This window comes from Callithrix jacchus, chromosome 6 (assembly GCF_049354715.1).
Source record: "Callithrix jacchus isolate 240 chromosome 6, calJac240_pri, whole genome shotgun sequence".
Classification (NCBI taxonomy): domain Eukaryota; kingdom Metazoa; phylum Chordata; class Mammalia; order Primates; family Cebidae; genus Callithrix; species Callithrix jacchus.
This window is the reverse complement of record NC_133507.1, coordinates 151,714,173-151,740,223: the sequence shown is the minus strand read 5'-3', so window position 1 is coordinate 151,740,223 and position 26,051 is coordinate 151,714,173. Positions and strand designations below refer to the sequence as shown.

The window sequence follows — 26,051 nt, the reverse complement described above, 5'->3', positions numbered from 1 at the left end:
AATCTCTTTACATAATAAAAATCTGAATAGTCATTGATGAGATGTAGTATCTTGTATAGAGAGAAACAGGATATTAGAGTCAGACAAGCTCTACTTTGCCACTGAATACCTTGGGTGAGTTACTTGATCTCTCTGTGCCCCCCTTTCATCTTTGGGACTCATGACAGATAAAGAATGAGGAAGCTTCAGACTTCCTGTTCTGAGCACTGCTATGTAATGAACTGTCCTAAAAGAAGCCCCAAGACCCCTTCCTCTTCTTAGCATATATTCATTCTGACTTTCTCTGACTCTGCACTGATCTTTGCACTATCTCCTTCCCCTAGCTATATTGTGGATAGTAGATTTCTCTCCTATCTGTTCTCTGTCTTCCAAAACTTCTTCCCCACCACTGACTCTCAATAGCATCTTTTCTGGTTTTCCAGTGCTATTGCAGATTATTCTTTTCATGATTTTTTTTTTTTGCCAAGTTAAAAAAAAATTGGGAATGAGGAGAAAGAGACTAGGGTGCTTCATCTGCTACTGGGATTAAATCCCTGGAAACAGTTGTTAATTACAATTTAATTTCTGTTCAACACAAAATGAAGTTGGAAAAAATGGAATCCATGTTTGTTTTGTTTTTTAAAAAATCTCAAGTCCATTGACTGTTTTGTTAGTGACTTCCTTTTCTTGACAACTTGTCAAGAATGTCATTTGTAAATTTTCTGCCCATTATAACCTAATGATATCTTCTCATGTCCATAAATGGCCAATCTTTAATAAACGTTGCATGGGCTTGGGAAAGGCATATGTCTGAGATGCGAAATGTTTGCATTGAACAAGTCAGTTAAGTCACTTTTACTAAGTATGCTTCTCAGCCCTCATGCTTTTATTTATGCTTGGCCCATTCGTGTTGAAGATTGGGAGTGGTTTAAATGATATTCATAGAGGAAACACTCTATAAATATCACTACTTTTAATATCTGCCTTATGTTTACCTGCAGCCCCTTGGGATTCTGTCATTATATTTTCAGTCACTCTCAGCCTCCATCATTGCTAGGAATTGTCATTGTTTCCAATACCCATGAGGCTTTTAAGCTGACATTGCCTCGCAGGCTACTAAGGATGCCTTTGGGACCAGAATGCCTACCTTTAGACCTGCCCATTTTATGCAGAGAGAAGCTCCCCACACTCCTCAAGGTCTTTGCTTGTATTTTGTTTGTTTGTTTGTTTGTTTTGAGATGGAATCTTGCTCTCTCACCCAGGCTGGAATACAGTGGCACAATCTCAGTTCACTGCAACCTCATCTCCTTGGTTCAAGCGATTCTGCTGCCTCAGCCTCCCCAATAGCTGGGGACTACAGGTGCGCACCATCCACGCCCAGATAATTTTTGTATTTTTAGTGGAGATGGGGTTTCAACATATTGGCCAGGATGGTCTTGATCTCTTGACCTCATGATCTGCCCATCTTGGCCTCCCAAAGTGCTGGGATTACAGGCATGAGCACCACACCTGGCCTTTGCTTCTATTTTTTATCATGCCTTTTTCCATAGGATGTTACCATGACAAGAGCCATGGAAGAGGCTCTTTTTCAGCACTTCATGTACCAGAAGCTGAGGATCGCCTATGCCATACACAAGCCATTTCCCTTCTTTGAAGGCCTCCTAGACAACTCCTTCATCACTCAGAGAATGTACATGGTGAGTCCTGTTGGACCCTTCCATGGGAGCCCAGCCCCCACCAAGTACACCCAATTATTGAGGTCTCAAACCACAAACCACCGGGGCCTCTAGAGTTTGGAAGGCCTAGCCTGGCCATGTTCATTATCTCAGAAGGTGGGGGTGATTAGGAGAGAGAGAGGGTGTCTTAGGGGCTATATTGGTTTCTAGTGTGTCATAAAAACTGCTGTGACAACCAGGTGGCTGAAAACAACAGAAATACATTCTCTCAGTTGTGGAGGCCAGAAGTCCAAACCCAAGGTGTTGACAGGGTTGGTTCCTTCCAGAGGTCTTGAGGAGAATTTGATCCCTCCTATCCCCTAGCTTCTGGTGGCTGCTGAAAATCCCTGGTGTTCCTTGCCTTATAGACATGATGCATCACTGTAATCTGTGTCCATCTCTACATCACCTCTCTTTTGAGTCTTCTACCTAATCTCCTGAGGACACTTGGATTTAGGGTCACCCTGAATGAAGATGATTTTGTCTCAAGATCCTTGAGACAAAATCCGGTTAATTACAACTGCAAAGACACTTTTTCCAGATAAGTTCACATTCACAGGTTCTAGATCCATATATCTTGGCCGAGGCGGGCACCATTCAACTCACAACAGGCATCATCCCAATTTATAACAGCTTATATTGCTCACAGTGCATTCTGATGTGAGACAGGCAGGCACTGGGAGATATGCTACGTGGACAAAAGTGGACCCATTTTTACATAATTTGGGTTTTTAAAAGCATTTATTGACCCATAGACTCAGGAAAGTGCCAGCCATCTTCCCTTAGTCTTAGCCTGCTGGACCCATCTCCCTCTTCAGATCACAGATGAGATAGTACTCCTCAGAGACGTCTCCTTGACCCACTCATCTCATTAAGACCCCTTAGTTACTCAGTTCCATCACAATCTATGCTTTCCCTCCATAACACTACTCTCAATTGTAAATGGGTATTTATTTATGTTTATTTAATGCCCATCTTCTCCACCTGACAGTGCCTACCCCGCCCCCCAGATATAGGCAGCTCCATGTTGGTCTTATTCAGTGCTGTGTATCTAAAGACTTGCTGGCTGAGCATAGTAGGTATTCAGTGAACATTTGCAATCAATTCTCTTTTGCCATATTTCTCCTTTTGTCCATCCTCTCAGCAAGGAAAATTCTCTGGGTGACTTCTCTGTGGCTGGAATCCATTCAGGGCATCTCAAGTTTGAGAGACACACAGAGAGAGAGCGCAGAGGCTGACATGCAGTCAACAGAATTGCCTCTCTGACCATCACTAGAACCATTGCCGAGGTATCCTGCCCAGGGCCTTAAAGAATCAGTTACATAGCAGCATCCTGTAATTCCACTTTCCTTCCTTAAAATTTCTCTCTTGTCTCAAATGTGCCTGAAATGTGGATTCAGAATATAGACTTACTTTAAAGAAAGCTAAATTATTTATTTTTGTCACTAGTCATCCAAATAGGTGTAAAGTTTCAAAAATAAGCATGTAAAACTGTGACCGCTCTACCTTAGAAACTGTGACTCTACATTTTATGTTAAATTTCTTCTTAAAAGAGTAAAGTAGCTTTCTTAAAACTGGGAAGATCACAAATGTATAACTTCCCATTCAATTTTATAATCATTGATAATAAACCTTCACTCCATTTTTTAAGGAATCTCTGGAAGCCTGTAGAAATTTGGTCCCCGTATCCAAAGTGGTGCACAACGTTCTCACCCAACTGGAGAGGACTTTTAACCTGTCTCTTCTGGTGACATTGTTCAGTCCAATTAACCTGCATGAATATCCCAATCTGGTGACGATTTACAGAAGCTTCAAACGTGGTAATGAGATTTCTCAAGTGCTTTTTGCATTTAAAAAGTTGCTATGGTAAAAGTCTGGGTCTACTTCTAGCCCTGTGGAATATCCACATTAATCTCTGGCTTTCTCTTTAGGAAAGAATGGACTCATTTTCTTTCATTGGGGCTGCAGGGGCAGCCCCTTGCTAAAGCTGACCCCAGCTCTCTAAGATGAATTTCCAGAGGGCATAAACATTTTTGTGGGTTCTATGAATTTGGAAAAAAACATAAAATTTGGCATACTGGACAATCTATAGGGAATGAATAAGGTTACAGAAATGCAAAGTTACAGAGAATAGGTCTGGTGGAAGGACAAGGTCAACCAGGGAGGAAGAAAAATGAATAAGGATGGATAATAAGAAGTATCTTTTTCTTTTTGCGTTATCGCAAATACTTTATTTGATTATCTCATGTCATTTTTAAAGCAACCCTGTGAAGTCATTTTTGTCTCCATTTTACCAATAGAGAAATTAAAGCCCAGAGGTAATTTTCTCAAGGTTAATTGTCTGTTGTCTGTTAAGAAGCAGAGTAAGAGTCCTACTTGGGTCTCCCAACACCAGGGCCTGAGATTTTAACCACTAGTCTAAACAAGGACAGCTGGAAGGCATACAGTAACTCTAGAGAAGGGAAGAAAGGTAGCTACAGAGAAAGGGAGGGAATCGCAGACACAGCCACAGAGAGAGGGTCTGAGAAAGAGTGGAGCATGAAGTACATGGAAAAAGAAAAGAGACTGGATAAATAAAGGAGTAGGAAAAAGAACAGTGGCAGAGTTGGGAAGAAAGCAGCCAGGGTAAAAGAGCAGGCAGTGAAGTCATTTTAGGTTGGAAGAAAAACAGTGTGGACAAAGCATATGTTCACTTGCCTCAGAACAACAAGGGAAGGGCCACTAGCCACATTGGATTGTGATGTTTTCTTTAGTGGAATCGCCATTGTTGACAATTCCTCCTTTGCTCTCTGACACTTCACCACTAAAGGGTTCCCCCCAAAGGGGCAAATGATTTCTTGAGCTAAAGGGACAGTGAAAGGGACAAGTCACGTACAGGCAGGGGCAGCTACAGAGGGCCCACTGTCCTGGCAGGATCCTGGCAACATTAGGAGAGAGGCACGGCCTTAAAGGCAATGTGAAGAACATCTGAGAGGCACGGGGACCCACGCACGGATGTGCCCCTGACCTGGCTGAGCTTTGGGTATCTTCCACAATCTTCAACTTGATGGTTTTCTTCTGGATCCCTTTTCAAAATTTGAAGTTACTTTCCTTTCTCCATTCACTGGTTGAGATCATTTGACTTCTGAAATAAATGATGGAGAAGAATCATAAGAGAAACCCAGCACTAGCCATGCAAGGGAATAGCATGTGGAAAGCCAAGGGTCTGGGGTATCGTGGATGGGAGAGAAAGCTGAGTGTGGCCAGACCACACGGTATAATAGAAGGCACAGAAGCTGACTCTGCAGAAATGAGCAGAAACCAGAATATGAATGTCCTAATATATCCTGCTAAGGAATTTTTACTTTCTCTTATTTGCTTTGGGGAAGTATGATCTATTTATTAAAACAGAGACTTCTTTTAAAACTGTAGCATGTTCATTATTGACTAAATTATATGACACCAAAATTAAAGACAATTAAATCCCTGGGTACAAACCCAAACCCAACTTTATGTGTGAAATCGTTTTGGTATTAGATCAGGGCTTAGATCGCAATGCCCAAACTAGAAATAAAATACAAAGGGGCTGCACGTGGATAATGATGACGGTGAATCAGTTCTATGCCCCTGGGGGACAATGAATAACTCCATGTCCCCTTCCTGTTGGAAGGTGTGTATTGAGAAATCCCCTTCCCCAAGTAATTCTGAGTCTATAGGATACTGATGTATGTCCCTCACCAATCCCAGTTGGTGAACAGCAGAGCAGAGCTTCCTGTGAACAGCAGAGCAGAGGCACACCAATCCTACTTGAAGCCCCATCTGACCTAGCAGGAGGAAGCTCCCTCCCTACCCTGCTGCCGCTGCCCCCACCACAAACCCCTCAACCAAGCTGTTCATCCTGTGCACCAAGAGTCAGAGAGCCTGGAACATCCTCACAGCAAAGTGATGAGATCCTGAATGAATCACCCAGCCCATCTGACCCTACCCTGCCTCTTCCTGGACTCATCCAGGAAGGAAGGAACTCTCCAGGTGAGAAACAGATCCCATCCAACACCTGTATATCCCCAGCATAGGGCACCTGTGCCATGTTGCCTCCAATCCCAGCATCTTGTCTTTTATTGTCCTAGTTCTTCCCCTACACCCACCTGCCCATACACAGCCCTTTTTGAGGGGAATTATGAGCACTGCCAGGAGGCTGGGTAAGACCTAGAGTCTAGAACTCCTGCTTCCCACTCCTGGGACAGCCCAACCCTCTGCACTTGTGCCTTAATGCTCTGTCTCCCCCGGGAACTTCTAATATTCACTCTCCTCCCTCACCTCCAGTCCCTGTTATCTGTAATAATTTCCTTTCCTCCTTCAGTGACCAGTGACAAGTTAACACCCAAAATGAATGAGGAAGAAGACTCAAAAGAGATGCCCAGCCTCCTCGCTAGCACTGTGCAAGGTAACACTGACTGGGGCTGATACAGCTTAGCTCAAGGTGGATGTGAAGGGAGAAGAGAACACATATCTGCCAACCAAGAGGCTACGGTGGGAACCCTGGGAAAAAGAACTGGGCGTGACAAAGACAAAGAAGCAGACATTTGTTCCCCAATGCAGCAATGCAAAACAAACGGACAACCAAAACACCATTCTGAATTGACAAGTAACCTACGTAACACTCACGCTAGTGACCCTTAGCGGATTCCTCACGCCCACCATTCTGAATTGACAAGTAACCTACGTAACACTCACGCTAGTGACCCTTAGCGGATTCCTCACGCCCACCATTCTGAATTGACAAGTAACCTACGTAACACTCACGCTAGTGACCCTTAGCGGATTCCTCACGCCCACCATTCTGAATTGACAAGTAACCTACGTAACGCTCACGCTAGTGACCCTTAGCGGATTCCTCACGCCCACCATTCTCAATTGACAAGTAACCTACGTAAACTCACGCTAGTGACCCTTAGCGGATTCCTCACGCCCACCATTCTCAATTGACAAATAACCTACGTAACACTCACGCTAGTGACCCTTAGCGGATTCCTCACGCCCACCATTCTCAATTGACAAATAACCTACGTAACACTCACGCTAGTGACCCTTAGCAGATTCCTCACGCCCACCATTCTGAATTGACAAGTAACCTACGTAACACTCACGCTAGTGACCCTTAGCGGATTCCTCACGCCCACCATTCTGAATTGACAAGTAACCTACGTAACACTCACGCTAGTGACCCTTAGCGGATTCCTCACGCCCACCATTCTGAATTGACAAGTAACCTACATAACACTCACTTACGCTAGTGACCCTTAGCGGATTCCTCACGCCCACCATTCTGAATTGACAAGTAACCTACGTAACACTCACTTACGCTAGTGACCCTTAGCGGATTCCTCACGCCCACCATTCTGAATTGACAAGTAACCTACGTAAACTCACGCTAGTGACCCTTAGCGGATTCCTCACGCCCACCATTCTGAATTGACAAGTAACCTACGTAACACTCACGCTAGTGACCCTTAGCGGATTCCTCACGCCCACCATTCTGAATTGACAAGTAACCTACGTAAACTCACGCTGGTGACCCTTAGCGGATTCCTCACGCCCACCATTCTGAATTGACAAGTAATCTACGTAACACTCACGCTAGTGACCCTTAGCGGATTCCTCACGCCCACCATTCTGAATTGACAAGTAACCTACGTAAACTCACGCTGGTGACCCTTAGCGGATTCCTCACGCCCACCATTCTGAATTGACAAGTAACCTACATAACACTCACTTACGCTAGTGACCCTTAGCGGATTCCTCACGCCCACCATTCTGAATTGACAAGTAACCTACGTAAACTCACGCTAGTGACCCTTAGCGGATTCCTCACGCCCACCATTCTGAATTGACAAGTAACCTACATAACACTCACTTACGCTAGTGACCCTTAGCGGATTCCTCACGCCCACCATTCTGAATTGACAAGTAACCTACGTAAACTCACGCTAGTGACCCTTAGCGGATTCCTCACGCCCACCATTCTGAATTGACAAGTAACCTACATAACACTCACTTACGCTAGTGACCCTTAGCGGATTCCTCACGCCCACCATTCTGAATTGACAAGTAACCTACGTAAACTCACGCTAGTGACCCTTAGCGGATTCCTCACGCCCACCATTCTGAATTGACAAGTAACCTACATAACACTCACTTACGCTAGTGACCCTTAGCGGATTCCTCACGCCCACCATTCTGAATTGACAAGTAACCTACGTAACACTCACGCTGGTGACCCTTAGCGGATTCCTCACGCCCACCATTCTGAATTGACAAGTAACCTACGTAACACTCACGCTAGTGACCCTTAGCGGATTCCTCACGCCCACCTGATTATGGGAACCTTTGAGTTTCAACCTTCTTCATTTTTATATGGTTTGGATTCTTAGAGCAATATTACCAAAATTACTAGAAAAGATGATAAAATAGTTAAATGTCTGCTGGACCTGATATTTAGCTTCTAAAATTGTCCCACTTGTCCTCCCCAAACCATTGTCATAATGGAATTTGGTTACATTAAATATAAGAATGGTATGTTATTGGGCATTGTCAAAACTGAGATCATGGATTCTGAGCTCTCCAGTACTGAGAATAGGGGTCCTCTTTGATGTATGCACCTGGGGAACAACGAATAATTCCATGGCCCCCTCCTACTGGAAGGCATGTGTTAAGAAATCCCCTTCATAAGAAATCCCTTTATGTAATACGAAATCCCCTTCCCCTGTTGCATAGGTGCTGTTCACAGGAAGCACCAACTGGGATTGGAGAAGTGACACACATCAGTACCCTGGAGACTCAGAATTACTTGGGGAAGGGGATTTCTTAAGGCATGCCTTCCAACAGGATGGGGACATGGAGTTATTCATCAAATAATGTTTCATCCACTCCTCTAATGCGTACCGTCCAAAAAGGTTAACGTAATCAGGAAGCTAACAGCAAGGGAAGAACAAGTGGATAACTGAGTGTGAATGTTTGCTTATTTTCCCACTCTGTCCCACCCCTGCCCAGGCCGTGGTTGCTCAGTCACTCCATTGTTTTTACTTGTTGGAATAGAGCATTCTCTTCCCCCCTCACTCTGGTCCCTGCTTGTTGTTCCTGAGATCTGCAACTTTTTCTTCCTCCTTTCAGTGGCCAGTGACAACCTGATCCCCCAAATAAAAGATAACGAAGGCCTTCAAGAGATGCCCCGCTCCCCCTCAGGCCCTATGCCAGGTAATCTTGATTCAGTTCACCTAAAAGCTTGCCTTTGTTTCTGTGTCTACTGAGAGGAAAAGCCATTTGGATCTAGAAGATTGAAAGGTTCTCCTCCCGCCTCTCAACAGCAATCCTGGCCCAGCTTCTAGTTCACCCAGCACTTGGGAGCCTGGACAGGCAGGGAATCTCATAGCAGTGTGTAAAGAAAAAGGTGACAGCTTCATGTGAGATGGGCCTTTAGTTGTTACGGCTCCAAGCCCGCTGTCTTTCCTTGTGCGGCAAAGACTAGCAGAGCTTTATATATCTTTGCTGTTAACTGATGCTAGCAAGCACAGGCTGGCTTCTGCTTTCTCCGCACAATCCTTGTTCGCAGAAATACATAAGGCATTAGCCTTCTTCACTATTTCTCTAAGTAACCACAGATAGAGCAGTTAAAGAATATTCATACATAGACATCAAAGCAATAAGATGTATTTTTCATACAGCAAAAACATTCCCCTTCATTGTGGCCATCAGATTTCAATGTCACCACTGTCCGCTCTCAGCTTCATTTCTTGAGCAGGGGCTGCTGGGAGCAGCGACTGTGACTGTAGTCGTGATACCCAGGGTAGGGTTGACTGAAAGGAAGGAGAGGCAGACCCAGGGTCAGGTTTGGCAAGTTTATTCAACCTGCCAGGCTGGCTGCTTTACCACAGGCAGGGAAGGCAGCAGCCTGGCTTATACACTGTGGGGGTTATACAGGGAGGTTTGCAGGTAGCCGGGTGCTAGTCTAAGAAAAACTGCATCTTGGTTCTCAGGGGCTGACATTCTGCTGAATTGGGTTAATGTCCTGGGTTTGAGAGCCAGGTGCAACCACGTTCTGGAACCCAGGTGCCCTGTTTACAAGGCTTGTGGCTGTTTTTGTTACGAGCTTGGCTTAGCCGGGGAGAACGGGGAGGAGGTCTATGGCTTGTCTTGCTGTCACCCTAACATTTCAGTCTTGCGTTATATATATAAAAGACAGGGAAAGGGGGCGCCGTTCATTTCTAACTGCTTCATGCTGAGTGGGGGTGCTGGGTGGGGGGAGGCTGGCTTGCAAGTTGGTAGTCCTGGAACATTATCATGTCTTGTCTTGTGCCACGGGAAAAGCTTCTCATCGATTCTGCAAAAACTGGATAAAAAGGTAAGAGGCAAGGTCAAAGGCCAAAAGGAGGAAGAGAGTTACAGCATGGCCGAGGAGGGGAAGCAGCCAAGGGGCCCAGGAGCTGAGAGGCCAGCTGGGCCAGGAGGGCCGGGCAGAAGCGCCGTTTGTTTTTTTTTTCCGGGTTTGGTCTTTAAGTCTTTTGATAGTATTCTGTACTAACCTCGATGTATTGAGATAGAAACTGCATTTTTTATTTAAAAAGAGGCACAGACTTTTTTTTTTCCAGCAGTGAGGAGGTCTAGGTCTCTGCAGTTTTTGTAGAGTGACTGCTGTTAAAAGTCTGGTTGATTTGGGGAGTGAGTGATAGAGTTTGCATTTTTTTTTTTTTTAGTGATGATTGGCAGTTTTGGCAGAGCAAGTAAAACTATGATTATGAGGCTTTTAGGCTTCCTGCTTCTAACCTGACACTAGTTGTGACTTTAAGAGCTACTAATAAGGGAATGAACTGTATTTGCAGGGGAGGGGGGCATGTAGTGTAGCAGGGACAGGGAGTTTTTGGTTTGGAGGGACAAGGTCAATGTTGGGGGTCAGGTAGACTAGGGTGCAAATACCTGTCCAGTTGGCAGGAGACAGAAGGAATTTGTGGATCCGCAGAGGAAGAAGATGCCTGCGGTGTTAATGTAAACAGACAAGTGGATTGAGAATGCGTGTTGGAGTGTGTAGGCTCCTTGTTTGGAGGGACTTGGTCCAGCTTTAGCAACCTAGAGTGAGGAGGAGAGAGAGAGACCCCTTTGAGAGCTCCTGTCTGGGGAAGGGGTTTCCATGTTTGGGAGGCAGGAGAGGAGGTAATGCCGGGGGGCTGGGTAAAAAGGCCGTTAGCTTCAGGGGAAACTTAATAATTTACTTGGAGTGAGATATGGAAGAGGAATTGGAGATGCTCTGAGTCGACCCACAGGCAGAGAGGGAGGGATGGAGCGGAGCCTATGTGTATGCATCCACTGGAAGAGGTGACGCATAAGGGGGCTTGGCCAAGTTTTGAGGTGTGGAGGGTTCCGGGACTTTGGTTGGCAGGGTGAGGGAGTTTTGTGTGGTCGTAATTGGCAGTATATGTGGAGAGAAGTTTGGGAGCTCTGTTAGCGAGGGCAGTGGGATAGTTCTAGTGAGGGTCAGGACTCTGTCTACTAAGGCAGAGCCTTTTTGGATGGTGTGTAAGAAGCAAATGGGAATATGGTCCTAGGGCTAAGAAACTGGGATAGCTGAGTAGGCAGGAGAGAAAGGGAAAACAGGTATGGGAAGGTGGCCTCTTTTAAAGGGTTTACGAGGTGGCCGATAGAATCCTATGGATAGTTAAACTCTTTTTGAGACTTTTTTCTTTTTTTTTTCATGTGGGAACAGTGGAGAGGAGAGGACTTTTACTATTTGGTATGCTATGGGGAGAGGCTGTTTCTCTTGGTTGATGTGTAGGGACAGGAGGAGAGCCGAGGTCCCCTTGAGAGGAAGTGAGAGAGCAAACGTGACAGTTTGAGGTTACGTCTTTCGGTGCAATAAATAGATGGGGTAAAAGAAATAAGAGCAAAGGAGAAGGTACAGGGGGCGGCGCCAACGTGGAAGGACGGGTGAAGAGATGTTACAATTTCCTTGGTTGGTTTTTGAGGGAGGATGAGTTTTTTTATTTTTGACTATCCAGTTTATCTGGAAGGAGGCTCCTTGTTGTAACAATGAAGATTTTCGGTGGGGCAATACTGGAATTGGATTGTGGGGGTGATGAGGAGGAGGGGGGTAGGGGCAGAGGAAGGGAGGCTTTTTTTTGCTGCCCCATGGGACGTTTCTGTTCCCTTTTGAGATTTTATCTGATTTTGTTTGGTGTCCTTGGCAGTATAACTCCTGCCTTAGCTGGGAGGTGCAGCTTGGAGGAGTTGGTAAATAAGGGGACCATTAATGATGGGGGTTCCTGCCTAGAATGGGAGTAGGACAGCGAGGCACGATAAGGAAAGAGTGTCAGAAAATGGGATTAGATAGGGAACAAGTGAGGGGTTTGGTGGTGCATGGGTTTGAGAGCTGGGTGTGACCACATCCAGGAACCCAGAGGCCCTGTTTACAAGGCTTGAGGCTGTTTTTCTTAGGAACTCAGCTTAGCAGCGGAGAACAGGGCGGGGGTCTGTGGGCTTGTCTTGCTGTGATCCTAACACCCAGTAGTTTACTTCTGCCATTTCCATTCATTGCACCTTCTTCACTCACTTCTGTTCCGTCCATAAGAGAATCTAAAAGGATCAGACTAAGCCTCTGTTGTGGGGCAGTTGTGCCTTAGATCCCTGTGATGGTCACACAGGTAACAATAACCACAAGTTGGCAAAAATCAAGACAGAGCCAGGGAACCCCTAGGGCTAGCAGATCCCCAGGCCCGGGCTGCATGCACTTTCTACCTTTCTAGTTCTTCCATTGATTTCCCTCAGCACTTTCTCTTCACCTAATTTGAGCTCTGAAGTGACTTATATTTCTTTTGTCAGAGATAAGAGATGATTCTCTAGAACCAAATGACTCAGAAGAGCCCCAGGAGGTATCCAGCACACCTTCAAAGAAGAAAGGTAAGGAATGCCTTTCTCCTGTAGATATCGGAAGGGTGAATTAGAGTTGCTTTCTGTTTATCTGACTGTATCTTGTCAAGAGCACCGCTATGTGACCACAGTCCTGATGCCAAGCACAGTTTGTTTCTGCAGTTTTCTTTCACTGCATCTTCCATAAAGGCCTTTATGAAAATTATCGGACAACCAGAAGGCATCGTGGATATTGAAATATGCCATTGGAATTGCCTGTCCTGAAAAAAATTAGTCTCTATATCCACAACTTCTTAGAGTGTTAATTGCACCTTCCTCTTTAACTGGAAGTTGGTTCCCCAGAGAGGACCCGACTTCCTCTTAAGACATGGAGGGACATTCTCTGTCATCCATCACTCACACCTCATGGTGGGAGGCAGGTTAGATGTCCATCCTTTGCTGCCTCCAGACCCCATCTAGCCCCTTCCTCCCGCATCCTCTCCTTTGAGGCTTAACCATTCAGTTAAAATGTTCACTCACTCCTCATCAATATCATCCAATACTAATTTCCCCAATAATCCTTTCAAAGGCTGTTTTTCTGTCATTTCAAATCCCAGCATCTTCCTAGATGCCTTCAGGGTACACATGGATAACAGGCAACTCTGTTATCAAATACTCTGGTCTCTCAAATCCTTCATCTTCTCATTTTCCATGACTTTTTCCTCTACCAATTTTTGGCCAACCATACCAAAAGGCAGTCTATAGACCCTGTCATCATTCAAACCTGGCTCGGTTTCCCAACAGTTAATTTCAGAATTCCTTTTTTGATACCTATCCTTGAGCTTTTTTCCTTCTATAGCTATCATTCAACCCCTGATCACCCTTTCCCAGTCCAATCCTAAAAAAAAAAAAAAAAAAGAATCAAAAATACCTTTTTCTGTTTTCTTATTTATTTGTTGTTTCCTCTGAAGCTGTCCTTCAGCCTCACTTGGATCACCCGTGCACGGGCCTGTCCTCCTTTTAAGCCACCATCTGCTTCTCTTTGCTTCCCAGCTCTCTTAACATTGACACTAACCTTCAGTCCAAAATTCATCATTTCAATCCATTCCCATTATCTTAAACCTGCCTTTCCTCTCTGCCTTTTCCTGGAACTCTCTGGCAAGTCTTGAAGGCCCGACTTAGCTGCTTCCTGCACACTGCCTCTGAAGGCCAGCAGTGCTGGAGGGAGTTCCACAGCAGGGCAGAATGCACACGCTGAAATTCATGGTTCCAGCATGAATCATATCTCCGTACTGTGTGACAGTGCTACTTTCTGCAATAATCCTTTCAGACCTCAAGCCCTATTTTTCAAACCTCTGACTCCCTCCCCTCCTGCTTTTTTGCTTAATCATTGACTTTCCCTCCTGCACCACAAGAAGATATCAGATGAGAATCCCCTTATTTGTGCTGCTAGCCCTGCAAACCCTAACTGCATCTGTCTCCCTCCTCTCCAAGTTCCCTCCTTCTCTTCTAAGACAATCCTTCCACCTCATCTTATAGTATCCATGATCCCTTATCTCTCAAGTATTCATTATAGCAGTATCTCTCACACAAGAATCTTCATTCACACAATAATTATATATATCATAGCTCATAAAAAATGCTTTTTCTTCGGGGGCGGTGGCTCACGCCTGTAATCCCAGCACTTTGGGAGGCCAAGGCGGGTGGATAGCGAGGTCAAGAGATCAAGACCATCCTGGCCAACATGGTGAAACTCCCATCTCTACTAAAAATACAAAAAAATTAGCCAGACGTGGTGGCACATGCCTGTAATCCTGGCTATTTGGGAGGCTGAGACAGGAGAATCGCATGAACCCAGGAAGCAGAGGTTGCAGTTAGCCAAGAATGCACCACTGCACTCCAGCCTGGGCAACAAGAGCAAAACTCCGTCTCAAAAAAAAAAAAAAAAAAAAAAAAAAAGCTGTTTCTTGATTCTCGTCTCACTTCAGCTACTTCCATAGCTCTCTCTTTCATTTCACAGCCAAATGTCTAGAAATGAGCTACCTAAACTCCTGTCTCCATTTCTTCACTTCTCCTCCTCCTCTGTCATTTTAGAGTCCTTCTTCCCCTACTACTCCCTGAAGTAGCATCACCTAAGGTCACCAGTGACCTCCTAGCAGTGTGGTTTGAAGGCCAAAAGTAAAAGCTGAATATCACTGACATATAAGATTGGCAGATCAATATCTATAAAATATTATCCTTTCTTTTTAGGGAAGAAAAGTAAAAGATGTATCTGGTCAACTCCAAAAAAGAGACAGAAGAAAAAAAACCTCCCAAGAGGTAAGATGAGAGTAAAAGAAGAAGCTGGAGGCTGGAGACAGCTCATGCAGGGCTTAAAGGTCAAGCTGCGCAGGGCTGAATTTTATTCTAGATGCAATGGGAAGCCACTGAAGAGATTTAATCGGTGGAGTGACAGAATCTAAGCTCAATTTTGCTACTGTATAAAGAGTGAGTTGGAGCTGTGAAAGCATGGAAGAAGGGCAGCCATTTGGGGGCAGATGCCAAGAGAGTTGTTAGTGGCTTGGATTCAGATCTGACAGTGGAGATGCAGAGAAGAGTGCCAATTCAAGATCAGCTTCGCAGATAATGTTGACAGGATTTGACATATTGTTAGCTACAGATGAGAAGGAGAAAAGTCCAGTCCTACTCTTCAGTTTCTAGCTTGAATGATTAAGCGGTAACACCCCTTGCTGAGGCAAGATGCAAATGTATCGGGGGATGACTCTTAGAGTTCAGTTTTTGACCTGTTCCTGAGGTTTCTGCTAGCCGTCTCTGCAGCTGTGCATAGATGTGTGTTTTGACGAGAACTGTAAAGGGTCTGAGACGTTACTCCACTTCCACTTGCGTTGGTGCGTCCTTTGTATATATGAGTGCTGCAGGAACACAAGGTATCCGAGTCAGGGAAATAATTCTTTACTGATATTCACAATCAGCTCATCAGCCAGAGTCACACTGCAGAGTCTGTCTCCCATCCACAAACCCACAGGCAATGCCAAGGGAGCTAATGGAATCTTCCTATTCAAAATAGACTACAACTCATATATAAGGGATGGAGAAGGATGGACTTTCTGTTTAGATACATGACAGGGACAGCCATCGTCCTCTCCTCCTGAAAGAAAGGAAAAGAAAAAAGCTTTGCTGTTTTGAGATAAAGTGGAAAAAGATCTGGATTCCAAAGGTCCTCATCCTAGCCTTTGGAATTTAAACACATCTTTCCAAAGGCCAGAGAAACTCCAGATGTTTCTGGCTTTTACAACCTAAAGATGTCTCTAAGTTCTGGGCTTTCTCCCTTGTAATATATAAATATCTAGGGAAAGACCACTCCAGTTATCCTGGTACTTTAGGACCTTAACCTAGGAAGCTAGTCCTGGGTGAACCCATTTGGCCATCTCAGGAGATAAGAGAAGTTGTATTATCCTTTTAGATCATAGCAATTAACTAGAAAAATAACCATAGCTGTAATTCTTATGGTATATGAAGAGTAAAATGTTTCCAGGGAAGTGAAAGCAAGTATTTCCTATATTTATATCGTATACATTTCTATGTCTCAGGGGTTAGGGCTTTTTATAGGAACACTGAGAAATCAGGAAGTTATATTCCCCCACAATATGGCAATTTGGCACTCATTGAAAAAGTCTGGTCCAGATATACATACATAGATACCTCTCTCTCTCTCTCTCTCTCCTCTCTCTCTCTCTCTCTCTCTCTCTCTCTCTCTCTCTCTCTCTCTCTCTGTGTGTGTGTGTGTGTGTGTGTGTGTGTGTGTGTGTGAGAGAGAGAGAGAGAGAGAGAGAGAGAGAGAGCTATTAGTAAAATAAAGGAATTCTGATCTATGGGAGAAGAAAAGAGAACCAAGGACCCAGCCCTGCTCTCAGAAATCCCAATGAAAGAGGAATTGATCGAGGCAGACTGAGGGGACAAGACCAGTGAGGACAGAGGAGCACCAAGAAAGAACACGTCAGCAAGCCAAGAGGAAATGGTTGACTATACGGAGAGATGAAGATAAATTCAGAGAAAACAGCCTTGGGTTTGGTCACAAGGAATCACTCGGAAACTTAAGAAAAGTTTTGGCGATGGAGGCAGGAGCCAGTTGTATGGGTAGAATAATGAATGGGAGGTAATAACATAGGTAGACAACTCTAGCTGTAAGGGAAATGCAGCAATAGATGGCAGCCTAAGCCAGTGACTTAAAGCTTCTTTTCTCTGAGTTTACCCTTAGCATGATCCCAGTGTCCAAAATCATAGGGTTGGTGTCCTGTTAAGGTACTTCAAAGAAATGATTCCATTCTATGAAAAGTAAGTGACCTTCCTGGGCAGGAGGCAGAGACAAGCTGCTTTCTCCCCCATTCGGCTTATAAGTCAGCGCCCTCTCACCTGTTGTGTGTGTTGTCTGTGGCCCTCCTTGGTTTACTATAAACTACTCGGGTTATTGAACTCGCACTCCTGAGCTTTGTCAACTACTCTCACAGCTTCAGTTACCACCTCTGCACTGGTGGCTCCCAAATCTACGTCTTCAACTCGGCTTTGCCTTCAAGACACCCATAGCCAGCGGCACACTGGGTATCTTTGTTTGCAAGTCTCCCGTTGACACTGCAGTCTCAATACGCCTGAAATTAAATTCATCTTCTTCACCAGAAACCTAGTCTTCTAAGTACCATTCAGACATTTATTCAGCAAACATGCAGTGAGCACTAACTGTACATACCCATTCTGAAAACTGAAGACAGGTGTTTTTAAAGAGAGAAAGCAAGAAAGTGAGCAAAAAAAAAAAGAAAGAGGAAAGATGATGGAGCTTACAACCTGGCTGAGGGAGAGAAAGAATATAACCTAGAAAGTGCATCAACGAGACAATTTCAAGTAGTGATGACAGGGTGAGAGAAAATAATGGATAGGGTTACAACAGTGACTTGCAGTTTGGGGTGGGGGTCACTTTGGATTGGATGGTCCAGGCAGAGGGACTCAAAAATGCAAAGGACCCGAGGCAGAGGAAAGACCAGTGTTGTTGGCGATGATGAAGAGAGAAGGTGGGCGAATGTGAAAGAGTACACAAGGATCAGATTATGTAGGGTTCCACAGGCCTTCGGGGGATTTTGGAGGTTATTTAACTTGAAATGAGGAACCGAATTTACCCAGGTGCCAAGCAAAAGCCTAAGTCATCCGTGACTAACTGAACTCTTGTTAGTATATTGACAAATTCTGTTGGTTTGACCTCTTCTTTTCTTTTCTTTTCTTTTCTTTTTTTTTTTTTTTTTTTTGAGACAGAGTTTCGCTCTTGTTACCCAGGCTGGAGTGCAATGGCGCGATCTCGGCTCACCGCAACCTCCGCCTCCTGGGTTCAGGCAATTCTCCTGCCTCAGCCTCCTGAGTAGCTGGGATTACAGGCACGCGCCATCATGCCGAGCTAATTTTTTGCATTTTTAGTAGAGATGGGGTTTCGCCATGTTGACCAGGATGGTCTCTATCTCTTGACCTCGTGATCCACCCGCCTCGGCCTCCCAAAGTGCTGGGATTACAGGCGTGAGCCACCGCGCCCGGCGACCTCTTCTTTTCTACACTAAAATCTGATTCGTTTATTTCCATGCTTAAATTTTGTCCTGTTGCCCTTAGGATAATGTTCACTGTCCTTAATGTGATGGTTAAAGCTCTCTCCAGTCCAACGCTTGCCTTACCCTCCAACTATTAATATATCTCTTTCCTCTCAAAACTTCAGTCAACCACTCTGAACTTTCATTTCCTCCCCTATCATTTCTCTCCCCTTTGATCCTTGGCATGTGCTGTTCTCTTTGAATGCTATATCTGAACCTACACTGCTCCCCATAAATGTTTAGTTATTTCCTTTTCATCAGTGGTATTGGCTTATGTCTACTTCAGGAATGCATACTGACCCCTAAATTAGCCAAGCTGGTCCCACAGTTTCTACAGCACACAGCACTGGCTCTTTTGGAAGATTCCAAATACTCTGTTGTGATTACTTATATAATGTGTCTCTTCTAGGCTGGATGGTAATGTCCATGTACAAAGAGCTACTAATTATTTTTCAAATGAAGAAAAGGAAAGAAACCATACTTTCTGCAACCCAAAATTTGAATAATGATCTGACAAAGTATAGTTTATGTATCTATTATTGTGCTATGAAAAGGGGTCACAGACATGATGGGCAGCATATGGTGCAGATACAAACTGAAGGTTATTGGAGGGAAATTTCCAATACAATTCTGCAAATTCTTATTATCCCACATTTAGGGAAGACACAGATAGTGTGCACATCCCATGGCCAGCAGCCCAGTACTGAGATGCCCATTCCCATAATGCCCTACACATTACAGGGTTAGGGGGACTGGGAATGTCCATGCAACTATACAATTATGAACACTCCCTGGTCAGAGAAGTGATGTTGTTAGAAAGGGGAAACCTCTGGAGTCTGGGGCTCGTGTCAGACGGTCAGTTCTGTTGAGGTAGCTCTGACCTTCTGACACCTCTCTGCCAAGCTACCAGAAGGAGTGGATGCCAGTCCCTTCCATGTTTGTCTTTCTTCATATTGTGTTTAAATGAATTTTTTGAGAGTTTTTAAAGGAACCGTTTTATTTTAAATGTGACAGATGATATGCTTTAAATTTTCTTTTTTCCAATTTTCCAATTTTTTTATTGGGATAAAATACACATGACATAAAGTGTATCATCACAACCATTTTTAGGTGCATGGTTCAATGGTATTAAGATACATTCACAATGCTGTGCAATCATCGCCCATCCATCTCCAGGACTCTTTTTATCTTGTAAAACTGAAACTCTGTACTCATTAAACAACAACTCCCCATTCCTCCCTGCTTGCAGCCCAACAGAGATATTTTTAAGAGTCACATTATTTTACATTTAATTAATCATCTTTATTTTTTAAAAATACCGAAACACCTAAAAACATGTTTCAAAATTGAAGGAGAAAAAAAACAAGGCAAGTTTTAGGCACTATCAGGCTTCCCCACCTCTTCCGGATAAATTTTCAGTAACTTCCGTGTTTGAACTTCCTGCCAGCCTGGGTCTCACAGGGCTTCCGCTTCCACTGCCTCTTAAGGGTTCACCCATACCTTTTCCTGCGGAAGTGGCCTTCGGCTATCCCGGCACTTGCTTGCGGGAGGCGTGGCTGCACACTCTGTGTCCTTTCTAACCCGCGGAGAAACATTCTTGTTCAACAGGACAGTGGTCATCCTGTGGGATCAGCGTCTAAAGTTCACAGCCAGTGAAAATTGTGATCTCTTTCCCAGCAAAGTAAACTCACCTCTGTACCTCTGGCATTGTGCCTCCTCTGGCTCTCAGCCTCACCTTCCATCTCTCCCTCACAGTACCCACCTTCTTGGCAGGGTCCTTGCCTCTCAGATTTTTTAATACCTTGCACTTTGCTCACTAAAGGTATCTGGAAACTTTTGGGTGTTTGTGGTACTCCTGTACCACACACGGGCCCTGGAGGAACCTGGAGAGGTGCCTTATAGGACCCCTCCTTTCCACTTAGATGAGACTGTGTGGCCACCTTGTGGTACAGGGTGACACAAACCAAAATCAGGAAACTAGACCCACTGATCTAGAATTTCCCCAGATTTATCTAGTTGACTACAACAGGTCATACCAGGAGTGAGAGCAGATGGTAATCTGGGGAGACAAAGAAAGGTACACATAAGAAGAAGGATATAATTATAGAGAAATGGCAGGAGAAAAGTGAGGTACCGGGGTACAGAGATCTGAAAGGGTGGGAGTTAGAGGGAGGAGAAGGGAAGTCACTGATTGGGATGGTAGGAGGTTACTGAAGACCCCAATTTAAACTATTCACAAGTCATCATTTGGTCCAGGGACAGCCTCACCTAGACATGGAATCAAAAAGAAGCTCAAAGTGGTGGATCGGGTTCCTCAAAAGAAAGATGACTCAACTTGGAAGTCCACAGTAATGACAAGGGCCCAGAAGGCGAGAACTCAGCATGCCCCAAAGTCTAGATCAGAAGGTAAGGCTGATGATGGAATCTGCCATTTGAATGGCTCAATGTGGGAGGGTCTCTCCTGGAGCAGTACAGGGTTAAGTAGATATGTAAAGTCAATAGTAAAAGGAAAAAGTACAGAGAATGAGGATGGAATATGACAAAAGGGACAAAGAGAGCAAGCATCTATTGCATCTGAAAAGTTTTTGTGGAAGAAACAGACATGTTCACGGGGACAGCTATGGCCTGGGGCAGCAGCTCTCAAATTCTTCAGTCTCAGGACTCCTTTATGCTCTTAAAAATTATTGAGGACCCTAAAGAGCATTTTTGGTTGTTTTTTTTTTTTTTTTTTGAGTTGGAGTTTCGCTCTTGTTACCCAGGCTGGAGTGCAATGGCGCGATCTCGGCTCACCGCAACCTCCGCCTCCTGGGTTCAGGTAATTCTCCTGCCTCAGCCTCCTGAGTAGCTGGGACTACAGGCACGCACCACCGTGCCCAGCTAATTTTTTGTATTTTTAGTAGAGACGGGGTTTCACCATGTTGACCAGGATGGTCTCGATCTCCTGACCTCGTGATCCACCCGCCTCGGCCTCCCAAAGTGCTGGGAGAGCTTTTTTTATGTTGTTTATGTCAATCTACGTGTACCTTATTAGAAATTAAAAATAAGAATTTAAAAATATTAATTCATTTAAAGTAGTAATAAACCAGTTTATTAACATAAATAACATTAGTTTATGAAAATAAATATATTTTCCAAAACAAAAAAATTAGTGAAAAGAGTGACATCATTTTATGTTTGTGCAAATCTCTGATTTTGAGTGAGCTTTATAAAGAGACAACTGAATTCCTATAACTGTTTCTGCATTCAGTTGTGATACGTTGCTTTGACTGAAGAACAGAAAGAAAATTCAGCCCCACACAGGTACGTAGTTGGAAAGGGTGAAGGAATTTAACAGTCTTATGAGCTATCTGTGGAGATTCATCTCTAATACCACACCAGCACTCAACAAGTGATAGTTTCTTAAACACTAGTTGTAATGCAAAATTTGAAACCATGTCAATTAACTTCAGACTCTGTTACAATAAAATACATGAATCCGTCTTGCATTCTAAGTAGATCTTCTACAAATGCAAGATTTTATAATAGTACAGCTGTTTAGAAAATATGCATTTGGAATCACACCGTGAGCTCCTAACTCAGTCACACAAGTGTTTTCTTGCCACTGTGGTACTTCAGGATGCAACAGAAATGCTTTATATGTATCCTTCAGTTTTTCACATTGAATATTAAGATGAAAGATATGTACTCAAAGGTAGAAATGTCATAAAATCAGTAATTTTCACTGGCTCACCAAGAAGATTCTCAAGTGAATCTTGCTTTTGTTTTTATTTTTGGTACAGTGAGCAAGTGACAATGAAGAATGCAGTGATTCCTGCTGAGGTTTGGGGACACTGCTTTGATGCGTCCTAAGGTACCAGCAGTTTTACCTGCCATTGCTCTTGCTCAACCTGTACAAAGGTTGAAATCATGAAAAAGGCAAATAACATCTTATTATTAAGATAATTTTGACCTTGCAAATTTTCTGAAAAGGTGTGAGGGACCCCCTAGGGGCTCACAGACCTTACTTTGAGAGACTCTGGCCAAGTTCAGATGGCTGCACCCCACTATGGATGTCTCCACTGGTAGAGAAACCACTGCTAACCAACTGTGGTCTGCTCCTCCCACGTGGCAGACAGGCACAGTGTCAGGAGCAGCACCAAACCTCTTGGTAGATGCATTCTTAGGAGGGCAGACCTGGACCCTCCAGGCCCCAGCTTTAGAGTGTGCAAGGGCCTTCCTGGGTCTCTGGGAGATTCCCCATGAAGCTTCCCAAGGAGTATTTACTAAGATTTTCTTTTTCTAGAGATCAGTGATGGCACTTCAAAATTGAATGAAGGAAAGAGATACCAAGAGACGCCTAGCACACCATCAAGGGTCAAGCAAGGTAAAACTTGGAGATCGCTAATTTCAGAGTGCAGTCACCAGTTAATATTTCTTAACTTTTTTTTTTAATTATCACTGTGCTAGAGAGTCCTTCTAGATATTTTTTCTTAATCAAGACCCTTCCCGTGGTATTTTAATACCACAAATATACGTCCATTTTGTGTAATATATACGTGTGTATGTGTGTATATCTGCACTTTATGAGATTTTTCTCGGCACTCAAGAATGAGTTTTTGCACTGTTGGTGGCAGTATCACCGCTACTGAGAATGAGTATCCTAAGTATATTCGTGGCGCTGTACTGAAAGTACAGATTGTCCAAAGTCCAACCTACAGATCAAGCTTTTTCCTAGAATTTCAATCTCCATATTTCTCATGTGGCCTTTCTGCAAAAACTGAGAAGAGGAAAACTCAATACAAACACACATGTAACACTATGACTGAGCATGTACGACTGGTGGTGTTGTGGGCACATGCTGGTAAAACTGTGCATGTTAATTCTTCCCTCACCATCAGTACCATTATTCACATTTCTGGCGTAAGTTGATACCACTATCCTTAGCAGGGATGATGATATATGGTCATTGTCCAAAAAAATCAGAGAACGCACACATGATAAATGTGATTTTCAAACAACAAATATCTACTTATCGTCAGGAAAAATTGATTACATTTTATTCTTTAAAATCTACATTATCACTTTTAACAGTTTCTCCTTTATTGTACCGGCTTGTAGAGTAGTATTTCAACTTCTCTCATGGATAGTTTGACTTTATTCTCACAACTGCCCTTGGAGAAGGTTGAATGACTTATTCCAATTTAACAGATGAGGATATTGAGACATGGAAAGGATTAATGAGTTTTTTTCAAGATCCCTTGGGTAAAGGCTGCCACAGGATTAACACCCTGGTCCCAGGAACTCTTTTCAGGAGCCATCATTCTCCAGAGAAAGGAAGGGGCAGAAAGAATACTGTCAAACCTTTGTCAATTCACTATTTCCCAAATATAAAACTGCTTATTCAAAAATTACTTTCTCATTACTTCCAAGATCCTGTGGATAATAGAAATAAACTCTCTTTGGGAAAATCTCCCAGAGCAGAAAATAAGTATAAAGAAGAAACTATTTGGTCTCTGTGGCGTGGGTTGATGTTACTTTGACTGTTGTTATGCCATTCTAGGCTACAAAAGACACGCAAACCAGAAAAAGCCTTACGTTTTTTAAAATAATGACTTAACTATTTTTCAACCCAGAAAAGTTTCTGGAATTTTCTAAAAGTAGTGTGCTGTAACCATTAGGATTATGTTGCTGTCCCAGCATGGTGGCTTACACCTATGATCCCAGCACTTTGGGAGACCAAGGTGGGTGGATCACTTGAGACCAGGAGCTTGAGACCAGTGTGGCCAGCATGATGAAACCCTGTCTCTACTAAAAATACAAAAACTAGCTGGGCTTGATGGTGACGCCTGTTATCCCAGCTACATGGGAGGCTGAGGAAAGAGAATTGCTTGAACCCAGGAGACAGAGTTTGCAATTAGCCAAGATCATACCACTACACTGCAACCTGGATAACAGAGTGAGACTCTGTCTCAAAAGAACACACACACACACACACACACACACACACACACACACACACATACACACACACACAGGATTATGTTGCTGTATGTGACAGCAAACCCCACCCCACTAAAAAAATAATAAGAATAGTAGCTATTATTTTGTGTGCAGAGGTGGGCGGCCAAGAGCTGGTGCCATACACTGGAGGGTTCTGGGCTACCTCTTGCTCGTTGCTCCACCATCCTCAGCGTGCGGCATCCCCTTCATTGAGGTCCAGCCAGCCAGTCTATGTTCCAGCTAATGGGAAAATGACAAAGCCAGAGAAGGGCACACCTCCTCCATTGAAGGACCCTAAATGCAGGTTGCAGAGAGTAATTTTCTATCATTAATGATTTTATATTGGTAGACTGAGGCTGGTAGATCACTTCAGGTTGGGAGTTCAAGACCAGCCTGGCCAACATGGTGAAACCCATCTCTACTAAAAATGCAAAACAATTAGCTGGGCCTGATGGTGTGCACCTGTAGTTTCAGCTACTCAGGAGACTGAGGCTGCACCTGTAGTTTCAGCTACTCAGGAGGCTGAGGCAAGAGAATTGCTTGAACCTGGGAGGCAGAGGTCGCAGTGGGCCAAGATCACACCACTGCACTCCAGCCTAGGCCACAGAGGGAGACTCCATCTTAGAAAAAATAAAAAAATGCTATCATTTTATCGCCAGGACTGGTTGCATGGCCACACCTGACTTCGAAGGTGGCTGGGAACTGTAATCTTTAATCCATAAGAATAAGGGGCTCAGAATTGGGGTTTTATTACTAAGGAAATAGGGAGGCCAGAGAAAGGGGAAAAACTAGCAGTGCTCACGCTGCACATGTTTATGGGGGCATTATGACTGCTTTCCTCTATTTCTGCTTCTTCTCCCCTTCCCAGACACGGGCAAAGCTCCATTATCATCCCCCTTGCAGGAGGCAGCTCCATTATACGAGCTCTAGCAAATAAGCCAGAGAGACGGTGTCACTTCTGGGTCACAGCACATGAGAGCCCTTTGAAGCTCTCTGTATTCTTTTCCTGCCTGTGGAAATGTGTGGAAGAGGGAGACACCAAAAGGCCAAAGCAGCATGACCTACCACATAGGGGACAACGCCCCCTTGGAGGGCCCTAAGGAGGACAACAGAGGACTTTCAGTCCTACAGAGGGTCCTGTTGTCCTACAGAGAATTTCGTGTAATAGAGAAATACACTATTCTATGTTAAGCCAGCAAAATTTGGTTTCAGTTGTTACTGTAGCACATCCTACCCTGTCCTGTATGACACAACATCCCTAATAAAATCTTCAGTGTAGAAAATTGTAAATCAGGCCAGGCAAGGTGGCTCACACCCCTAATCGCAACACTTTTGGAGGCCAATGTGGGAGAATTGCTTGAGCCAAGGAATTTGAAACCAGCCTGACAACAAAGTGAGACCCTATCTCAAAACAGAGAAAAAAAAAATTATAAATCACAAAGGTAAACATCTATTTAATCTGTTTCCCCCACCTTATTTTTATACCTTATAAGTATGCATACCTTTTTGTTTTTACATATAAGCTGATACTGTATGGTCTCGTCTATAAATCACTTTTTTCATTGTGTATTTAATATGCATATCTCTGTATCAGTGTTATCTACTTTTTAAACTACGTGACACATTACTGTATGATTCACCACAATTTGTTTAAATAATCACCTACTAATGGACAGTTTTTTTAAATTCTACTTTAAGTTCTGGGATATATGCGCAGAAAGTGCAGGTTTGTTACGTAGGTGTACACATGCCGTGGTGGTTTGCTGCGCCCATCAACCTGTCATCTACATTAGGTATTTCTCCTAATGTTATCCCTCCCCTAGCCGTATTTCTTATTTTTATATGAAAATAGAAATTAGGTTTGTGTTTGTATCTCTGCACA

The 26,051-nt window shown here is 43.9% G+C and overlaps 1 protein-coding gene across 4 annotated transcripts in view; it reads left to right on the top strand.

Annotated features, from left to right (window-relative positions):
• Positions 1 to 26,051, top strand: part of SP110 (SP110 nuclear body protein) — a 53,321-nt gene that overhangs the window by 1,245 nt on the left and 26,025 nt on the right. For 2 of the 4 annotated variants that reach the window (XM_078328789.1, XM_035306014.3), the window contains exons 2-11: positions 1,242 to 1,339; positions 1,530 to 1,676; positions 3,346 to 3,514; positions 5,421 to 5,702; positions 6,034 to 6,117; positions 8,844 to 8,927; positions 12,540 to 12,617; positions 14,817 to 14,885; positions 20,447 to 20,596; positions 22,473 to 22,553. In XM_078328789.1, coding sequence (XP_078184915.1) covers positions 1,539 to 1,676; positions 3,346 to 3,514; positions 5,421 to 5,702; positions 6,034 to 6,117; positions 8,844 to 8,927; positions 12,540 to 12,617; positions 14,817 to 14,885; positions 20,447 to 20,596; positions 22,473 to 22,553 — 1,135 coding nt within the window. In that variant the 5' untranslated portion in view covers positions 1,242 to 1,339; positions 1,530 to 1,538. The remainder of the gene's footprint in view (positions 1 to 1,241; positions 1,340 to 1,529; positions 1,677 to 3,345; positions 3,515 to 5,420; positions 5,703 to 6,033; positions 6,118 to 8,843; positions 8,928 to 12,539; positions 12,618 to 14,816; positions 14,886 to 20,446; positions 20,597 to 22,472; positions 22,554 to 26,051) is intronic. The other 2 variants (XM_035306013.3, XM_008999669.5) reach the window with 1 other exon arrangement.